The sequence below is a fragment of the Anas platyrhynchos genome, chromosome 15 (assembly GCF_047663525.1).
Source record: "Anas platyrhynchos isolate ZD024472 breed Pekin duck chromosome 15, IASCAAS_PekinDuck_T2T, whole genome shotgun sequence".
In the NCBI taxonomy this organism is placed as follows: Eukaryota; Metazoa; Chordata; class Aves; order Anseriformes; family Anatidae; genus Anas; species Anas platyrhynchos.
Window position 1 is genome coordinate 2,939,330 of NC_092601.1, and position 19,481 is coordinate 2,958,810.

The 19,481-nt window shown below is 41.4% G+C and overlaps 1 protein-coding gene across 8 annotated transcripts in view; it reads left to right on the forward strand.

The window, feature by feature from the left end:
• The window catches only part of LITAF (lipopolysaccharide induced TNF factor), a 103,862-nt gene extending 84,432 nt beyond the window's left edge, over nt 1-19,430 (forward strand). Inside the window, exons 1-5 of one of the 8 annotated variants that reach the window (XM_005027488.6) lie at nt 433-776; nt 9,624-9,759; nt 13,635-13,817; nt 16,230-16,389; nt 16,710-19,430. In XM_005027488.6, coding sequence (XP_005027545.1) covers nt 13,640-13,817; nt 16,230-16,389; nt 16,710-16,818 — 447 coding nt within the window. In that variant the 5' untranslated portion in view covers nt 433-776; nt 9,624-9,759; nt 13,635-13,639 and the 3' untranslated portion in view covers nt 16,819-19,430. Of the gene's footprint in view, nt 1-430; nt 777-9,358; nt 9,570-9,623; nt 9,760-13,634; nt 13,818-16,229; nt 16,390-16,709 lie in introns of those variants that run through there. The other 7 variants (XM_005027490.6, XM_072023843.1, XM_072023842.1 and 4 more) reach the window with 7 other exon arrangements.
• Nucleotides 19,431-19,481: the final 51 nt, after the last annotated feature.

Consider the following 19,481-nt stretch of genomic DNA (forward strand, 5'->3'; position numbering starts at 1 on the left):
GGGGGTTGGTGACTCCTTCCAGTCACACGCAGATTGAAGCACTTAAATAACAAATCTTGCCAACTGGCTCATTTAAACTGCAGGGGTGAAGCAGAAGCAATTCTTGGTGAATCCCTTTCAGGGATCTGGCCAGTAATGGTTTCTGTCTTACCTTGGCACATATTTTTGAGCTGTTGGGTTGGATGGATGAAGGAGCAACAACCTCTGTAGCTTCCAAAGGCTGAATCCAATTAATTGCTTCTAAGAGCCCCAGTTAACATCACTGGATCTGCTGGAAGGTTTTTTTGATAGTTTTCTTTTTGTTTTGTCACATGCAGCATTGGCTGAAAGAGATGGTCCTGGTAAAAAAAAGCATATAGAGGAATTAGGGGAAGGATTTATTTTAATCTCCTGTGCTAGAAGATGGGCAGTCTGGCAATGCTGATTATGGGGAAGCTGAGGATCCCTGTGAATCTGGGAACCTGCGGGTAGCCCCAGGGCAGGACTTTCCAGCGGGACGTTTCTCTGAGGAGGCAGCTTCCGCTCCCGACGTCGTGCATGGAACTTTTCGTGTTTCCCGAGGCTTTTTTTGCATTTCGTTTTCCTTTTCAACTCGCCCCACTGCCAGGTGCCGCAGGCCGGGGAGGCGGAGCGGGGGCGGCCGGTCCCGGAGCCGGGGGTGTCCGGGGCAGGTGCGTGATTCGTGCAGTCTCGGGGAAGGGGAGGAGAAAGGGTCGGGACGGGACAGCGGCTCCAGCCGGGCGACGGGGAGGGCAGGCGGCGGCCGCTGCGGAGCGGTAAGGGACGGGCCGGGGGAAGCAGTGGTTGCGCGGGCGCCTCTGGAGCCGGGACGGGCGGGAAAGCGCCGGGCCGCTCGGAGGAAGCCATCGGTGGTGACCGAAGTTGTGGGCGAAGAGAAGAAGGGAAGGGAAAGGAAGGGAAGAAGGGACGGCACCGGGCGCCCATCTGTCAGGGCCGCTCCCCTGAGGGAGCGGCGCAGAGCAGCTCCCTGTGGTGCTGGCGCTGACCCCGCCGCCGCGCTGGGTGTTTGGCCATGTTTACTTTCTGCCTTACCAAACCTACATGTAAAGTGTGCATCCTCCTTTGCTCAGGACAACGGGCTGCCTAATGCGATTTCTGGTCTCCTAGTGTTTTATTTGCTAGTTTTTCGTTGGTAAATCCAGTGTGACTCCAATGGCACTGGTTGTCTTACTGAAACAATAATGTATTGAATTTTTTTGTTTGTTTGCTTTTTTCCCCTTAAAGTATCACAGAGTTTTATTCTTTAACAAACAGCTGAGAAATCTGTGTGACTTTAATGTGCTGTTTCTCAGAAGGTTGGTGAGTTAGGATGCTGTTGTCTGGAGTTCAGGTAACTAACATGGTGGCCCCAGCAAGTGCTGCATTACAGCTTGCTGCTGCGTGCTGCAAAAATCCCGAGTACTCCCATAAACCTGTATATCCTGCCTGACTGTTTAAAAAAAAGATTAGCTGTCAGTCTGCCTTTCATTCTGGGTGCTGCTGATCAGCAGCTGTCTTCAGCGCTGCTGTGACAGAGCTCCTGTAATTATCTATGGTTTTGGAGAGCAAAACCTGGGGTTTCTAGCAATGGGAACTGAGGAGGAATAGTGCAAACAGATTAATCTTGCCAAATCTTAGCTAAAGAGTAAGGGAAGGATGACAGTGTATTTACTTGTCCAGGCTGGGTTAGGAAATCTGTTTTCATAAGCCTTTATTTTCCGTTTCTTTACGCTAAGTAGAGAGATGGGTTATTACCTTCTCTTGCTCTTGTCCCCAGGCTAATCTTCAAGCCAGATTGAAAGACACATTTGTACTGGCCGTATGAAGTAATAGTTCAAATATTGCTTTAGGGTTGACGTTCAGAGCGAGAGGGATATCAGTAAAATTCTGTTGACAAGCTGAAGTTGTGGTTGCATCCACAGTGATTAGTCTTTTGATGAGATTGTCTTTTAATCCTGATGTCATCTTGTTCTTTTTAAAAGAATTTCCATTAGAAATAGCAATTCTATTCTAATTTCCATTAGAAATTAGATATATTAATGGGATTGATACTTGGTTTTATTTTTACGCTGTTTGTTTTAGTACTTGATAGTTTTCTGTGCCTCAGAATTGAAATGTCTTCCTTAGTTAATTAAAAAAAAAAGGGGGGGGGAGGGGAAGAAGAAGAAAAGAGATGTCATCATTCCAGGGATGCTGCTTTGAAGACCTGAAACCTGTTTGCTTCTGTCTTGTAGGGTGGGGAGAAGAAAAAAAGGGTAGATATCATTTTTGACTAGAACCACCTGCCCCAAATTAGTCAGTGGTAAGAACTGAAAAATGCAACATCATTTGGAAATAAGTATTGGCCATAAGTACTGAGACTAGAAGAGTTTGTGCTAGAAATTATGATCATGAGCATTTTGAAATCTATTAAAAGGTGATGATTTCTTTGACCTTGTTTCCTCAGGGAAACAGAGATGGGGATTGGCTTCAGTTGTGCAGCATCTGCCACGCAGCAGGAGCGATGACTGGGGGCAGTTCATCAGCATTTGGATCTGTAGCTTACTCATAAGGGGAAACTTTTTTTTTTTCTTTTTTTTTTTTTAAAGAAAACAGAAGGTCAGTGGTTTTTAAAAATATAATTGTAGAATATACAGTACTACAAAAACTTAAGCTTAGTCATCTTTTGATTGCTTTCTTCCATCTGCCAAAGCTGCAGTGTGAGTAGGAGGTTGGTGTGAAAGCTGAGAACAATGCCTTCCACACAAGGAAGTGAGGGGTTACCAAAATAACTGCTCCTGTGTACACACTGTGCCTGTAGTCACGTTGTTCTTTTCTTCTGCACCAGCTCCTATGTTTGTCCTAGCTACGTGGCCAATCCCACACTGGACTAAATACACAACTCCCTTTCTAATAAACCATTCCACATTTCTGCTTAGTCTGCTGGGAAGACCATGAGACAACTTGAGTGTATAAACATCAGCAGTGCATAAACGTGGACCAGCAGAGCTTTGTCAGACAGGAGCTGGTGGTTGAGAACTGTAGTTGGGAAGTTACGGTAGTAGAAATCTATGGGTTAAACACTAGGATATACAACTTGTCAACAAGCTACTTAAAGGATGATGTAGACACAACAGAAGCTGGTTGTAAGTTAAGGGTAAAATTTTTTACAACTTCTAACGTGGACAGACAGAGGTTTCCAGAGCATCTTGCATAAAAGCGAGAAAATCAAACTTGTCTTAAAACGGATCTTAATCTTGAAAATCATGTGTTAAAATTTTAAAATTCATGTGTTCTCAAATATATCTATTTACATTATGCTTGGTAAACTATGGAAAAAAGTCAGGACTGCTACTAAAATCCAGTTTCCTGTTGATACGAAGATACTGATCTAGAATCTGCATTTCAGTAGGTGTACAGCAGTACTTGAGGCATGGGCATTTAACAGACGCTGCAGTTCCACTCCTTGTGGTCTCTGTACTTGGGATGAATTAGTGCCTCAGTGACCTGAATCAAGCTGGCAACAATGGGGACAGCTCAGCAATAAAGGCAGACATCTGGTGAATTGTCCTCAATGAGGAAGTCGTTAAAGCAATTTAATTTTTGTTTACATTTGAGGACTGGTATCTTTTGCATCAGTTTTGTCCTAACTTAAGTACCCACGTCTTAAAACAGAACTGGGCCTTTGTTATCTGTTTTTTTTTTTTTTTTTTTTTTTTTTTTTTTTCCTAGCAACCCATCTTCTGTTTTTTGTGTTATTAAACAGCAGTATAGGTCAGAAGGAATCCCCGGAGGTCATTTGGACCAGCTGCCTACTTAAGACTAATTTTAGGAGAGGTTTTTCAAGGCCCTTTGACTTGTGTTCTGTCACAGCTGTCTGTTCTGGAATGTGTTTCCTACTTCTGTTTTCATTATGGAGGCATTTACAGCAAGCTATGGTGCTAATGGGGAAATTCAGCCTTAGCTATCTGGCTAATTTACCGTGCCTTTTGTTTGCTTCTGGTAAAAACTATCCCGCTTCAGTTTCCTTCCAACTAATCTATTCATTTCACTTGAATGTTTGGCCCATCAATTCTGCTAGGATTCCAGAGCGGGCATTTTACTGGTCTTAAAAGATCAGATAGTACAGTCATGTATGCCTGTGAGTCAAAGCTTTTTTTTTTTTTTTTTTTAATTGGTGACAGACTTTTTTTTTTTTTTTTCTGTTTCTTCTCCACTGTCTCTCCAACGGAAGGCTGTGTTATACTCTGCACTTTAAGATAGTGTCTTTCAAACTGGGGACAGCTTCTTGGAATAAACCTGAGGAATGGGAATATGGGAAGGGGATCATCGAGGAGACAGCAGTGAGATGGGGATAGAGCAGCAAGAGTCTAGAGTCTGGCAGGAGTTTGTGAGATGCACTTAAAGCTTTTTGGATGGCAATGGCAGGGAGACAGTGGCTTAGCTCTTGTGCTCCTGGCAACTCTGTGCATCTTCTGTCGTTTGGTGTTGGTGCTGTCTGCTCCCTTCCTCAGCTTAAGCCCCTCTCACACTGGGCTATTTTACAGCCCCATTTCTCCTGCCAGCTCCTCTGCTGCATTCCCAGCCACTACCCAGCACTCTCTCTTCATCCCAAGTGGAAGGTCTTGTGTTCCTGCTTGAGATCTGCTGTCTTGCACTGAACCATGAAGGATTGAGTTTACATGTGTTTTTTTTTTTTTTTCTTGATCCATTAAATCTATCATTTAATAGAAGTCTTCCCCAAACTGCTAAGAAGTCTAATAAAATAGTAACTTTTGGTGCTCTTTAAAAAAAAAAAAATCCTAATGGTTTCTGATGATGTTGTTACCTTGTTCTTCATTTGGATAGCCAGAACAGAGGCTTACAGAATCATCTAGGTTGGAAGAGACCTCCAAGACCATTGAGTCCAACCTCTGACCTAACACTAATCAGTCCTCCACTAAACCATATCACTGAGTTCTACATCTAAACATCTTCTAAAGACCACCAGGGATGGTGACTCTACCACTTCCCTGGGCAGCCCATTCAAATGTCTAACAACCCTTTTGGTAAAGAAATTCTTCCTAATATCCAATCTAAACCTCCCCTGGCACAACTTTAGCCCATTCCCCCTCGTCCTGTTGCCAGGCATGTGGGAGAATAGACCAACCCCACCTCGCTACAGCCTCCTTTAAGGTACCTGTAGAGAGCGATAAGGTTGCCCCTGAGCCTCCTCTTTTCCAGGCTGAACAATCCCAGCTCCCTCAGCCACTCCTCATGAGACTTGTTCTCCAGACGAAGCCTTACTGTCAAAAGTAGTGTGTCAAAAGCCTTACTGAAGTCAAGGTAGACCACTTCCTTTCCCTCATCCACCAAGCAGGTCACTTTGTCATAGAAGGAGATCAGGTTCATGAAGTAGGACCTGCCTTTCCTAAACCCATGCTGACTGGGCCTGATCGCCTGGTTACCCTGCAAGTGCCGCATGATAACACTCAAGATAATCTGCTCCATGAGCTTTCCTGGCAGAGGTCAAACTGACAGGCCTATAGTTCCCCGGGTCTACCCTCTGTCCCTTCTTGTAGATGGGCGTCATGTTTGCTAGCTGCCAGTTGACTGGGGCCTCCCCCAATAGCCAGGACTGTTGATAAATGATGGAAAGCAGGTTGGCCAGCTCCTCTGCCAGTTCTCTCAGTACGCTCGGGTGGGTCCCATCCGGCCCCATCGACTTGCGTACATCCAAGTGCTGTAGCAGGTTGCCAACCATTTCCTGGTGGATTGTGAGGGCCACATTCTGCTCGCCATCCCCTTCCACCAGCTCAGGGTACCGGGTATCCAGAGAACAACTGGTCTTGCCGCTAAAGACTGAGGCAAAGCAGGCATTAAGCACCTCAGCCTTTTCCTCATCTTTTGGAACTAAGTTCTCCCCTGCATCCAGTAAAGGATGGGGATTCTCCTTAATCCTCCGTTTTGCGTTGATGTATTTGTAAAAACATTTTTTGTTGTCCTTAATGGCAGTAGCCAGATTGAGCTCCAGGTGAGCTTTGACCTTTCTAATTTTGTCCCTGCACTGCCTCTCAACATCCTTATAGTCCTCCCGAGTGGCCTGCCCTCTTTTCCAGATTGTAAACCCTCTTTTTTCTCCTAAGCTCTAGCAATAATTCTCTGTTTAGCTAGGCTGGTTGTCTTTCACATCTCTTTGCTAGTGTTGTTCATCTCAGTAAAAATTCTGAACGCTAACTGCTGTCACGTGTTTGTGTGCTGAATTTGCATTCAGCGACATTCCTTACAGTAGAAGATAAAACAAAATTAGCTACTTACTTTTTTTCCAAGTCATCCTAATAAATGCTTGTAACAGAAACATCTCTTCTCTTACTCTAAGTGTGCATATATTGATTCTGAGTTTTGGAATGACATTCAGTGAAAGCAAAAACAGATGGTCTGAGATTTTGGGTCTGGTTTCATGATCTGCTTACATTTGTTTGCATGAGCGTTCTTGCCATCTCACCTTGTACCACTTGTATGCTAGGAACTGATCTGACTGAAAACTCACTCTGTGGTGGTAGGTAGCCATAGTGACAAGTTGGCTTTTTTTTTTCTTCTTTTAATTATTATTATATTTTGGTAGAAATTTTCCTGAGTTGATTTAGGACAAATATTTGCTAATGCACTGTTCTAAGGATATATATTTCTTTTTGTTAAAAACAAGAAAGTTTTAAATCCATGCCAAACAATGGAAATATTCTTTATTGAAACTTGCATCGAGCTAACAAAATTTATCTTTCATAAAGGCTTCTTACAACAGGCATTCAAGATTCAGTCCAAATGTATTTTCTTTATAGTAAGATTGAGTTTCAGGGTGGAGTGTTTAGAAACAAGTAGAGTATTTTAGATCTTTACCTGAGCAATAAAGGAAGCTTTCAGATGAGGAAAAATTTTCTGAAGGTTTTAAGTGTATTTACTCTTCCATTCTTAGCTGAGTGGTACTTCCTATTGCATTACAGGTTTGGCTGGTTGAGGAGATGCCACTAGGGTCTCTCCCAGTTTCTGCAGGCTATCAGGAGCAGCACTTCTGCACATAAGTTTATGCTCATGTGGTGTGTTAATGTGGGGGCTATGCAGACTTTTTCTTTTCTTCTCCCTTCCTTCCCCCACAACCCTGCCTCCAGATAATAAGGGGAAGAAGAGTCATCTGCCCTCAGTTATCCTTCAGGTGCTGCTGTGTTACCTGTGCACTGCTGTGGAATGCATTTCTGCTAAACTTTGGTGCATGCCAGGAAACGAGCTGGGATTAAAAACATAATTGCCCTCTGATGCATTTTAGTTGTTGGTTGAAGCATGAATGACTTATCTTTCTACTTTTGATTGGTTTCCCCTCCTGTGTTTTTTTTTTTTTTCCTTTTTTTCTTTTCCGTGCTTGTCCTTGGGTAAAAGGTGGTTTTCCACATGTCAGGGTACACATTTGTATCCTGTCTTCAGAAAAAGGGTGCAGTTTTAAACTACACAATCTTAACAAACTGATCTGGGCAGTATCGATAATTCTCATGAGATGGGGTTTGCAACCTCTGGTGAAAAAATGGCACTAAATATGTGTTCATATTGGGTGAGGAAAGGTGTAGTTGGTACCATGAGGTGAATACAGGTGAAAGGCATGAGCCAGACCCTGATCCCAACTGATCAGCATCATGAACGGAGTGGGAAGAAGGAAGGAGAAGATGACTGCAGCTTTGTAGCTCTGTCCTCCTCTCTGTATTTTGGAGTATGACACAGATAGCATTCCCTATATGTTCTTACAGTAAATCTGGCCCTTGAGAGAAAGGGAATCTTGAAGTCATATCCCTTCCTAGGAAAAGACAATGGCATAAGTTCACGTTTGAATGTGTGTTTACTTGGCAGACGGTGCAGGTGTCAATTATCACAGGGCAACCTGTTATGTTTTGGGCACATTCAGTAATACGTCTGTAGTTCCTGAACTGTGACGTACATTCCTTCGGATTTTCCCTGTATTCATTTTGATGAAGAAGAAGATCAGAGTAAGTCTTCTACACTAGGCTTTATAATTCAACATTTGAGTTTGCGTTCTGCAGAAACTACCCAATTTCTGAGAAACCTGTGCAGTGGGAAGATGTACTCAGAAACACTGTGCAGCTATTTAATTAAAATGTAAAGTGTCACCTATATAGTGGTGTTTTTTTTTTTTTTTTTTTTTTTTTTTAAATTACATGAACATCATCAGGAAGTTCTCACGTCTGATGAACTATAACCCAGCTGAAACCTGAAGTGTGTAGCTGCCTGTGAGTGTACTTTTAGTTCCAAGTCAAGGATTTATCTCGGGCAATTCCAGTCAGATACAAACCCTGCAGTGTGTGATAGAAGGTTTCATAAGGAACCGTTGGCTAATAATTTCCTCAGATAAATTACCTTAGAAGTCTGATTTACTTAGTTCACTTTATTGAATAGCAAGGTAAAAGGAAAGTTTAGCCAAGTGCTGTACTTTTTCAGATACAGCCTGCAAACTCCTCTTGCCATGTTAGAACTGGCGGTGTGGGTTAGGCAGTAAGTGCTTGAAACCCATGCTTTGGGTTTCAGCTTGCTGCATGGGCTTGTAGTTTAGGGATTAACTTGGGGGTGATGTGGAGCACTTGAATCAACTGAAATCTGATTTTGCAAAATGCAGAACTGCACAAAGTGGTGCATACTGCTGAGTTTTGCTTAGCAGTCAACAGTGCTAAAAGGCTTCCATTCCCTGACATTTATGTGGCTTTCGTGCAGTTATAAAAGTGACAGAGCTCTGTGCTGCATCCTCTGTTGGGCAGGAGGATATCCATGTATCTTGCTGTTGATAGGATATGCTGCTTGTCTTCCAGGTCTCCAGCTAGCATAAGTTACTAATCTAATGAGCTGGTTGCACTTGAATAGAGTGATTTGTGAATGCTGTAGCTTTTACCAGGCTTTTTTCTACCTTTATGCCAATGTTATTCTGTATGTGGAGCAACGGATCTCTGCATAAAGCAGTAAGCTAGAAGAGTGCTTTGCCCCATGCAGGTGTTCAGCGTCAGTATGTGCTTAGGAAGGAAATGATTTGGGCTAAGACAAGTGTGAACAGATAAAAGTATTTGTGATTCTTTCTCTTGAGAGAATGAACAAAAAGAAAAATCTGGAGAAAGGAGTTGCTGCTCTTTCTATTTTTTAATTTTTTTTTGGAGTCTAGTGACTCACCCAGCTTTAGTGCAGCTGAGTAGCATAGTGAGTCAATATTCTCCTTTCTCTGCAACTGGAATACAAGAGGGTTTTTTTGTTGTTGTTTGTTTTTTTTTCTTCATGAAAAGCAGAAGTGTGGGACAAGTAGCTGAAGCCATTGGTTTTTGTCTTACTACATGCATTTCTAAGGACTCGAAGCAGAAGGGTAGTGAGAGACAGGGAACAGAAGCAAGAACTGCTCAGTTCTCCTCTGTGCTAAGTGGCATTTGGATTTGAAACTTACAGATGTAAATGGAAACTCTTGTGTAGAAGACCCAGTTTTGAATTTAGTGTGCTTGTTGGTCATTCAGTGTTTGCTTCTCCTGGTTTGAGATAGCCTACTGGTTTGCATATGTGCAAGGAGCAGATAACAGGCAAGTCAAATGTATCAAAAAGTTATCAGTCTTATCCTTTGTCTTTTCTTGCAGTTGAGTACTTCTCACCAGTCTTCCTTTTTGAATTATTTGGGAGCAGCATTTGAGAGTCTGTTTTAAGAAGACAAAACTTGTTGGCTTGGTTTCTGCCTCTGCCATCAGCTTGCTTTGGTGCCTGTATTTCAGCCATGTAAGTTCAGTTTATCTTTAAATTAGTAAATTGCTGTCATTTCATACGATCAAAGTTCCTTGAGTTGGAAGGAACCCATAAAGATCTTTGAGTCCTGCTCCTGACTGAGCTACCCCTGACACAGCTTTAAGCCATTTCCTTGTGTCAGCTGTAACCAGAGAGAATAGATCAGCACTTCCTTCTTCCCTCTCATCACCCCTTCATGAGGAAGTTGTAGACAGCCGTGAAGTCTCCCCTCAGTTTCTTCTTCTCTAAGCTGAACAAACTGAGTACCCTTAGCTGTTCCTCGTATGATGTATGTCCTTACATAAGTAGCTAGGTACAGTTTGTTAATGTGTTGGAAATTTCAGTCTTCTCTGTCCTATATGGGTGCTTAAGACTGTATCAATTTTTATATGATCCGGTGTTGGTTTGTGATTTAAACCTTTTGTTCTCTTTGCATTCAGGCATTATGCACTAGTTACTCTTCTGAGACAACTTTGTATTAATGGTATTTTATATAAGAATGTATCTACAAAGCATACAAGTAAAGGCAGAAGCTGCTCTGCTCTTGTTTGCAATGAGCAAAATGCAGATAGTAACTGGAAATTCTTAGTGCTTTTATGAGGTTATGCAGAGTGGTACAGCATACGTTACTAACTCAGGCTGTAAGAATTGCCTGAGCTAAAACAAAATGCTGAAAACCCTTTCAAGAATGTCCCTCTGGCCTTTGTTTTCATTGCTATCTAATCTTTAAGTTAATGCTTATTACCATATCAACTTACTCTAGTTACTATCTTACCTGAAACTCAGATAATATTGATACTCAGCAACTTTTCATAATGCTAGTTGGTTTCCTTTTTCTAGGTGAAGCTGGTTTTTAGTTAATTCTAGACCCAGTCTTGCAATGAGTTTTGTGGATAGGGGCTCGTTTACAAGCAGTTTATTCAGGATTTGGGCCTTAACTTCAGAGGAAGTAGCATTTTACTTTGGAAACAGTGTATATAAAAGTAGATGTTTAAAATTAGTGTTGCATTTATTTTCAACAAATAGTGCTGAACTAATGGAAAATAGAGTAGCAAGAGATGTCAAGAGATTCAGGAATCTACTTAATGTTGTATGACAAATACATCAATAAAAGCTTTGGTCAAAACTTTATGGAGGGAAGGCTCTGAACTCTTTAGCCAGTTTTTCCAGTGCTTAAATGGTCTTAGTGCTAGACCTAAATAAAAGTTTATTATTTTGAAGCTTTTCTTAAACTTTTCATTGAAGTTGTGTCAAAGAAGAGTTTATTCAGAGCTTCTTCATTGCTACCTGTCTGTTGTCATTATTCTCTCTGGCCTCTTGAAATTAAGGAACCTCAGTTAATTTGGCTTTTTCTCAGAATTTCTCTTCTCTAGCCTGTCTGATTGTTCTTGATGCTTTTCTTTGCAATCTGCTCACCTGTTTGTTTCTCAGATACTGTACTCCTGTGGGGCTTTCCCAGAGCAGCAGACCTTTTTCAGCTGTCATACAGGAACTCCCTCTGCTTACACACCCCTTCATAATGAATCTTGCTGGTGCAATTTTTTGCTTTACTGGTGCTTTTAATCATATTGTTCTTTGGAAACAACAAATTTTGAAGCTCACCTCCATGTATAAAGAGAATGGAATGAGGTAACCTGGAAAGAGATGGTTGTAGATATATAGTTTTACAACAGTTCTCTCTAATTTGGAATCTAAGTTCTCTGGAAAAGCAATCACTCTAGCTTAAAAGTAAAAGGGTTATTCAGGCTGCTCTGTCAGGAAACTTGTGCAATAACATATTGCACAACAAGTTTAGGCTGGTTGTCCCCTGATCCCCTGACTGTTGTTCCTCCACTGTCTGCTGTGACTTTGTATTGATTTCTGTGTGAAAGAAACTGTGATCTTCCTTTTTCTCAGAAATTAAGTTCCTCAAAGGCAATTTAACTACTTACAGAGCTACATACAGATTAGCCAGCTTTTATGTTGAGATTTTTCTTATTCCTCTCTTGCCTGCTAGGCCACAAATCCAGCTACGTCTTCATGGACAACACGAATTTCTTTAAGGATCCTTCACTTCACTTTTATTGTTCATCTGTGTAGTGACTTTGCATATTGGCAGCCAATTTACACTAAACCTACTGGATTGTAAAAACCCACAGCATAGGGTAGCTTGTGAGGAAAGGATTGTTCACTGATTGATCTTGTGAGTTTATCCAGGTCTGAACTTCAGTCTTTAATGTTCAGGTTTGAGTTAGCTTGCGTCTGTGATTAACCACGTTCCTCTTTGGTTTGTTTTGGGAGTGAAATTTCATTTTCATATAACATAGAAAAGGAACTTGGGGTGGAAATAACTTGGTAGTCATAAGCTTCAGAAAATAAGCTAAGTTTGTTTTAAGATTAGCTTAGTATGTTTAGGTCCTGTGTTTACTGTGCAGTGTAGCAATGCAGTGATATCCCTAGATGTGGTATGAACAGTAGGGAGAATTGTTGTGCTTATAATGCATGGTTTTTTATACCACAAGACACTGCATATATACCCAGCGAGCTGCTTTTCTTTTTATTTCCTTATTTATTGGAAACATCTGTCATTGATTTTTAGTTGGATATCAATCCATTTCATTATATTCAATAAAGTGTTTAATTTAGCTCATGTTTCAGCTCTTCAGTATAGAAATATGTATTTTTATTTTTATTTTTAAATCAAAACTTAGCAGCAGGGTTCATAGTATGGAAGTGAGAGCAGCAAGGTTTGACAGTAATCCTATATTGTTGTGAGTCATTTTTTAACATAAATTTTTTGATCATCAGTGCAATTTCTTGTATTCATTTTGTTCATACTGGTGCTATGGTAAGTTATTGTTCCTACCCTTCTATAAGAATACAGAATGAGTGTGTCAGACACAGGTTTCCCACCCCATATCGTACTGAGTGGAAAGACTTGCATGTACACAGAGGAATGAAATATGCAACTGAAGAGGACTGAGTATGGTTCTAATTGATCTGTCTGGTGGTCCTTAGGAGGAAGAAAAAATAGGAGATGCTTAATTAGTGTTGATGCTATGAGAGATTGTTTGACAAAGAAATTGGTGAGCAGGGCATAGGGATTGTGTAGGCAGTGAGAAAGATAGGAAGTCCCTGCTGGAATCTGTCATTATTTCCACATTGAGAAAAAGCAGTGGTTAGCATTCTGTATTCCGTAATAAAATAATATAATAGTAATTGATAGAGAAAAGTTCCATTAACAAATTCATAGAAATCTTTGTAAGCAGTAAAAATGAGAAACTTTAGACTTACTTGAGAATAACAAAAGCTTTGAATTGAGTTGGATGTACTTAGTTGTTTGCAGTTTCTTTTTCCTTCAATATAAATATTTATTAATTTCAAATCATGGCAAAGATCAACATTCTGTTTTAAATATTTGAGCTTTACCACAAGCTGGGCTTGTATTAGTTAGCAACTATTATGCAGCCTATCATAGTTGTTGTTTTTGGAGGAGAGTGGGGACACCTGAAGTATGGTTCTTGCAGAACTGGGAGAAACTGACATATAGCTTAATGTACTAATAAAGATGCATGATATCCCTATTTTTAGCATATTTAATTTACAAAGGAATGATTTGTGGTAGGAAAATGTGTAAACAAAAAAAAAAAAAAAAAACAAACAACAAAACACAACCAAATAAAAAAACAGAAGAGAGAAGAAAGCAACAACAAAATCAAGATTAACTTTTAACACAATCAGAAACACAGAACAGTCAATACATTTTGTGCTGTGAAATGTACATTTTGATCTAGTTAACTACCTGCTTTGTGTCTGAATAAAACCTAATTAGTTGACACTTCTCCTAAATAAAGTCCTTAGTTACGATGTTTATCTCCATTATATTCTAGATACAATGTCTGCCCCGAGTACTGGCTCTGCTCCGTCTGCACCACCTTCTTATGAGGAAACAACAGGAATTAATGTGAACTATCCCCACCCATATCCTGTCCCAGACCCTGGCCAGAAACCAGATGGGAAGGGGATGAACCCTCCTCCGTACACAGGACAGCCTATGCCAACAAATAACCCCGGTAAGCCTGAAACTTTACTGTATCTCATGTTAAAGAGGTGTCAAGCGGCTGTAATAGCTGCTCTACAGAAACTTAAAGATTGTGGTTCAAAGGTGTTCCCTACCTACCCAGAAAAATTTTTGAAGTGAATAAGGTCAGTCAAGTCTTGTGATACCCACAGAGCACACTGATGTCAATAATGTAATTCACCTTTCTACAATTTTTAATGCAGACTTAGTTTTAGACAATCTGTTTTGAATTACAAAATGTCATGCTGATTTCTTTTTGTCATTGTGTATTTGCTCTTACCCTCAAGTATTTTGGAATTATCACAGAATCACAGAATTGTCTAGGTTGGAAGAGACCTCAAAATCATCGAGTCCAACCTCTAACCTAACACTAACAAGTCTTCCACTACACCATATTGCTAAGTTCAACATCTAAACGTCTTTTAAAGACCTCCAGGTATGGTGACTCCACCAGTTCCCTGGGCAGCCCATTCCAATGCCCAACAACCCTCTCAGTAAAATTCTTCCTAATGTCCAACCTAAAACACCCCTGGCACAACTTTAGCCCATTCCCCCTCATCCTGTCACCAGGCACGTGGGAGAACAGACCAACCCCCACCTTGCTACAGCCTCCTTTAATGTACTTATAAAGAGCGATAAGGTTGTCCCTGAGCCTCCTTTTCTCCAGTCTGAACAATCCCTGCTCCCTCAGCCGCTCCTCATAAGACTTGTTCTCCAGACCTCTCACCAGCTTCGTCGCCCTTCTCTGGACTTGCTCGAGCACCTCGATGTCCTTCTTGTAGCGAGGGGACCAAAACTGAACACAGTACTCGAGGTGTGGCCTCACCAGAGCCAATTACAGGGGGACAATCACTTCCCTAGCCCTGCTGGCCACACTGCTTCTTATACAAGCCAGGATGCTGTTGGCCTTCCTGGCCACCTGAGCACACTTCTGGCTCATATTCAGCCGACTGTCCACCATCACTCCCAGGTCCTTCTCTGCCTGGCAGCTCTCCAACCACTCATCTCCCAGCCTGTAGCTCTGCTTGGGGTTGTTGTGCCCCAGGTGCAGGACCCGGCACTTGGCCTTGTTGAACTTCATACAGTTGGCCTCAGCCCATTGGTGCAGCCTATCCAGATCCTCCTGCAGAGCCTTCCTACCCTCACGCAGATCGACACACACACCTAGCTTGGTGTCATCTGTGAACTTACTGAGGCTGCACTTGATCCCCTCATCCAGATCATTGACAAAGATATTAAAGAGGACTGGCCCCAGTACCAAGCCCTGGGGGATGCCACTAGTGACAGGCCTCCAACTGGCTTTGACTCCATTCACCACAACTCTTTGGGCCCAGCTATCCAGCCAGTTTTTAACCCAACGAAGCATACGCCAGTCTAAGCCATGAGCAGCCAGTTTCTTTAGGAGACTGCTGTAGGAAACGGTGTCAAAAGCCTTACTGAAGTCAAGGTAGACCACTTCCTTTCCCTTATCCACCAAGCAGGTCACTTTGTCATAGAAGGAGATCAGGTTCATGAAGTAGGACCTGCCTTTCCTAAACCCATGCTGACTGGGCCTGATCGCCTGGTTACCCTGCAAGTGCCGCATGATAACACTCAAGATAATCTGCTCCATGAGCTTTCCTGGCAGAGGTCAAACTGACAGGCCTATAGTTCCCCGGGTCTACCCTCTGTCCCTTCTTGTAGATGGGCGTCATGTTTGCTAGCTGCCAGTTGACTGGGGCCTCCCCCAATAGCCAGGACTGTTGATAAATGATGGAAAGCAGGTTGGCCAGCTCCTCTGCCAGTTCTCTCAGTACGCTCGGGTGGGTCCCATCCGGCCCCATCGACTTGCGTACATCCAAGTGCTGTAGCAGGTTGCCAACCATTTCCTGGTGGATTGTGAGGGCCACATTCTGCTCGCCATCCCCTTCCACCAGCTCAGGGTACCGGGTATCCAGAGAACAACTGGTCTTGCCGCTAAAGACTGAGGCAAAGCAGGCATTAAGCACCTCAGCCTTTTCCTCATCTTTTGGAACTAACTTTTGTAACTGTTCCCCCCTGCATCCAGTAAAGGATGGAGATTCTCCTCAGTCCTCTGTTTTGTGTTGATGTATTTGTAAAAACATTTTTTGTTGTCCTTAATGGCAGTAGCCAGATTGAACTCCAGGTGAGCTTTGGCCTTTGTAATTTTGTCCCTGCACTGCCTCTCAACATCCTTATAGTCCTCCCGAGTGGCCTGCCCTCTTTTCCAGATTGTAAACCCTCTTTTTTCTCCTAAGCTCTAGCCACAATTCTCTGTTCAGCCAGGCCAGTCTTCCCTGCCAGCTTGTCTTTGGGCAAGTGATATACCTGGTTGTAGCTCAGAGGTAGAGGCTCTTTTCTTCTTCGTTTACCTATTGAATAAACAGAATATTTCTTTGCTCAGTTACAGTTCAGACGGTGTATGTGCAGCAACCTGTAGTGGTATTTTATGACCGCCCAGTTCAGATGTGTTGCCCTTCCTGTAATCAGATGATTGTGACGCGTCTCTCGTATGAGTCAGGAGCATTGACATGGCTATCATGTGGTGGCCTCTGCCTACTGGGGTAGGTTAATTCACGTTTGCACTTCATTTTTCTCTTCTCACATGACCTTTGATAGCTCTAAGGAGTAACAAACATATTGTGGACTCTCAGCTCTGTTGCTTTCTCATTCTGTCTCAAATCTGATCCTCGATAGCTGGAATAGCCCATGTTGAGTATAAGTCCTACAGGACCTCGAAGCAGGTCTGCAACAACCAATAATGTGCATTCTTCCTAAAGCTTCATGGTACCAGTTTTATGGATAGCTTTTGTAGGAAATATATTCAACCTTCTTGTGTGTATAACAAGTGTTAAAACTGTATGTTTTTTTTTTTCCTTTGCAGGTGCATAGCTGGCTGCTGCTTAATTCCCTTTTGCATTGATGCCCTAAAAGATGTGGATCACTTCTGTCCAAACTGCAATACTCATGTTGGTTCTTACAAGCGTTTGTAGGCAGTGTTTAAACATTGATAATTGATTGATTTGAAGTTGGCTAGCACCTCTGTAAACCCCTTACAAAGTTTTATGAAGGCTTTGTGATTGTTTCTGTGCATCCTGTCACTGGAAACCAATCAAAAATGATGTGTATTGCTAGATTGTTTGAATAAGAATTTGCTAAGAATAAAGGATTCTGACTTAGGCCTGTAGAAAGTACGTGTAATCTTTATGGGCCACCTAATCCAGCACCAGTCCAGCAACTATGTGTCGTTCCTCTCTGCTTTATGTAAAACAGATTGGTGATGTTGGTCCAGTTAATCTCATCTCAGTCATGTTGCACACTGGTGTGTTTGCTTAGGGCTTTAGCACAGACCAAGAGGATAATGTCTGGAGAACCATATAGTCTCACTCTTGGTGTCGATGCTTTTGCAACAGCACTGTTTACAAACTGGCAGGGAGTTGCTTACCTCTGAGAGACATTCGCCTCTGACAAAAGAAGTGATTTTGGTCCCCGATGTTATCATTTGAGCACCTTTTTATGAGCACTAAAATTCACTTTAAAACTTTTTCTGTGAAAGACAACCAAACCTAAAGGCTTTTTCCTTCTGGAAGCTGCATTACCAAATGGCGGTAAACAATAACTCAGGTTACTGTGCATCAGCAGTGATTCAATCTAGTGCCTGAATTTCCTTGCCAGTTTTGAGTCCAGAAGTATCTCCACTTTGCAGTGGAGATGCTTATACACGGATTTCTAATAGATATTTTTTTCAGATTTTTTTTTTTTTAATTCTTTTACTGCTGATTTATTAGTCTGTGAAATGTTCTCTTCTCCACACCTCATTGGAAATGTCAATAGAGCCTCAGTTGTAGTATTGGAAGGCTTCCTTATACATTTACATGAGTTCACTGATGGATCATAAACAAACTTAAATCTTACCTTAAAGCTGGAATTCCACTTGCAAAACACAAATAAATACAGGACCTGTGTTTTTAATCATTGATCTGTTTGTTAGTTGTGGTTTCTTCATTGAGAAGGTAGCATGTTTGTTAAGGAGTTTCTCTGATGATTATTTAGACTTGCACTCTGATTTTTCCAAATGAAAGATAAGTTCTGTTCTCAGAAACCTAAGCTGGATATGCTTAGTTTAGTTGGTGATCACAGAAAATTAACAAGTGACACTCTGAAGGTTGAACTATTTTAAACAGCAGACTAGGTCCAAGTAAAATCCAAATGCATTTGAGTGATACCTGTCTAGAGAAGGCAGAGAAGTGTTTAAGCAAGGCTGTGGTGCTAACACTGTATTAATCTCTGTAAAAAGCTAAAATAAGTACTGCATTTATTGTTCTTGCCACATGTGCCTTCTATAAATGTTTGGTGTAAGTTAACTTCTCAAAAATCTTCAAATGTTTTGTATTTGAAATCTGAGTTTTGTGGATTACAAATACAATGTCTAGGCCTTGTTAATTAGTCTTTATAAATTGCTGCTGTTTGTGGTTCAGTTTGTAAGTGATTTAAGAGCTTCCTTGTGCATTTGGAAAAGGCTTCGGATTGTATATGTCTTTGTATTTACATTGGTAGCTACTAACTAGCAAGAGAATAATGGAATGGAAAGAAAAGGTGGTCGGTTTGTAGCTTTCTGCTTTGGGTCTGCAGTGCAAGCTCATATTTTCTATCTGCTGTACCACCACAGTAATGCCTTTGATGTTATTTAAGGACCTGGGTGATGCTCCATTGAATTTTCTGTTCTGATGACACAGTCACTGGTCCTCCCTTATGCAAGTCACAGGCATTACTGTAAAGCAGCCTTTTTTTTCCCTCAATTTCACAAAAAATGTATTTTTTTGTCAGTTTATCATCAGAGTAAGACAAGAAGAAGCAACGAAGCATATGTTCCCTTAGCTCTCCATTTCTCTACGAAGTGCTGGTTGGAAAATCTAAGGTGGTAGCACCACGATACAGAAGAACACTGACCACCTCTTACTCCATCCCCCCAAAAAATTATAAATTACGTGGGTTTTCTTTTTTTTTTCCTTTTTTTTTTTTTTTTTTTTGAGCATAGTCAGTTGCATCTGTTAAATTGCTGTTATGGACCGAGACAGGTAATGTTGGCAGCTACTCCATGTAATTAAGCATTATGCAAAACTTTTTGCTGCCCCCTCTATGCTTAAATTTCCATAAATACAAAGCCTGTACATGTTCTCTTGTGTATGGATTTATCTACAGAATGTGCCAAAGTGACTTGCTTTGTTACGCTTATTTTAGACAGACAAATGCAGGATATAACTTGCTGTGTGTGGAAAATGTTTAGTTTGATTTTGTTAAGTTACTGTTTGTTTTTAAAACTGGTTGTATTTAAAATAAAAACTTTTCTTTATATCTAGTGATTGTAATGGGAAAATTATAGAATTTGGAATGTTTCCAAACGTGAATGTTAAAATAGTTGTCAAGAAATGTAAGTATAGGATGCAATTTTTCAGTGTCTCTCTTGGGCCAAATCTCTTATAAATGGCTTTCCATGGTGTGCAGATAAACTGCTTACACACAGCACATTTGAAAATGTTACAATATCCTTGTGCCTACTGAAGTAGGTGTTTTCTCTTTTAATAATAAATCTTCCTGAAATACTCTTGGTCTTGTGGCCCCCTCTTGCTCTCTGGGATCTATCTGTGCTTCACCA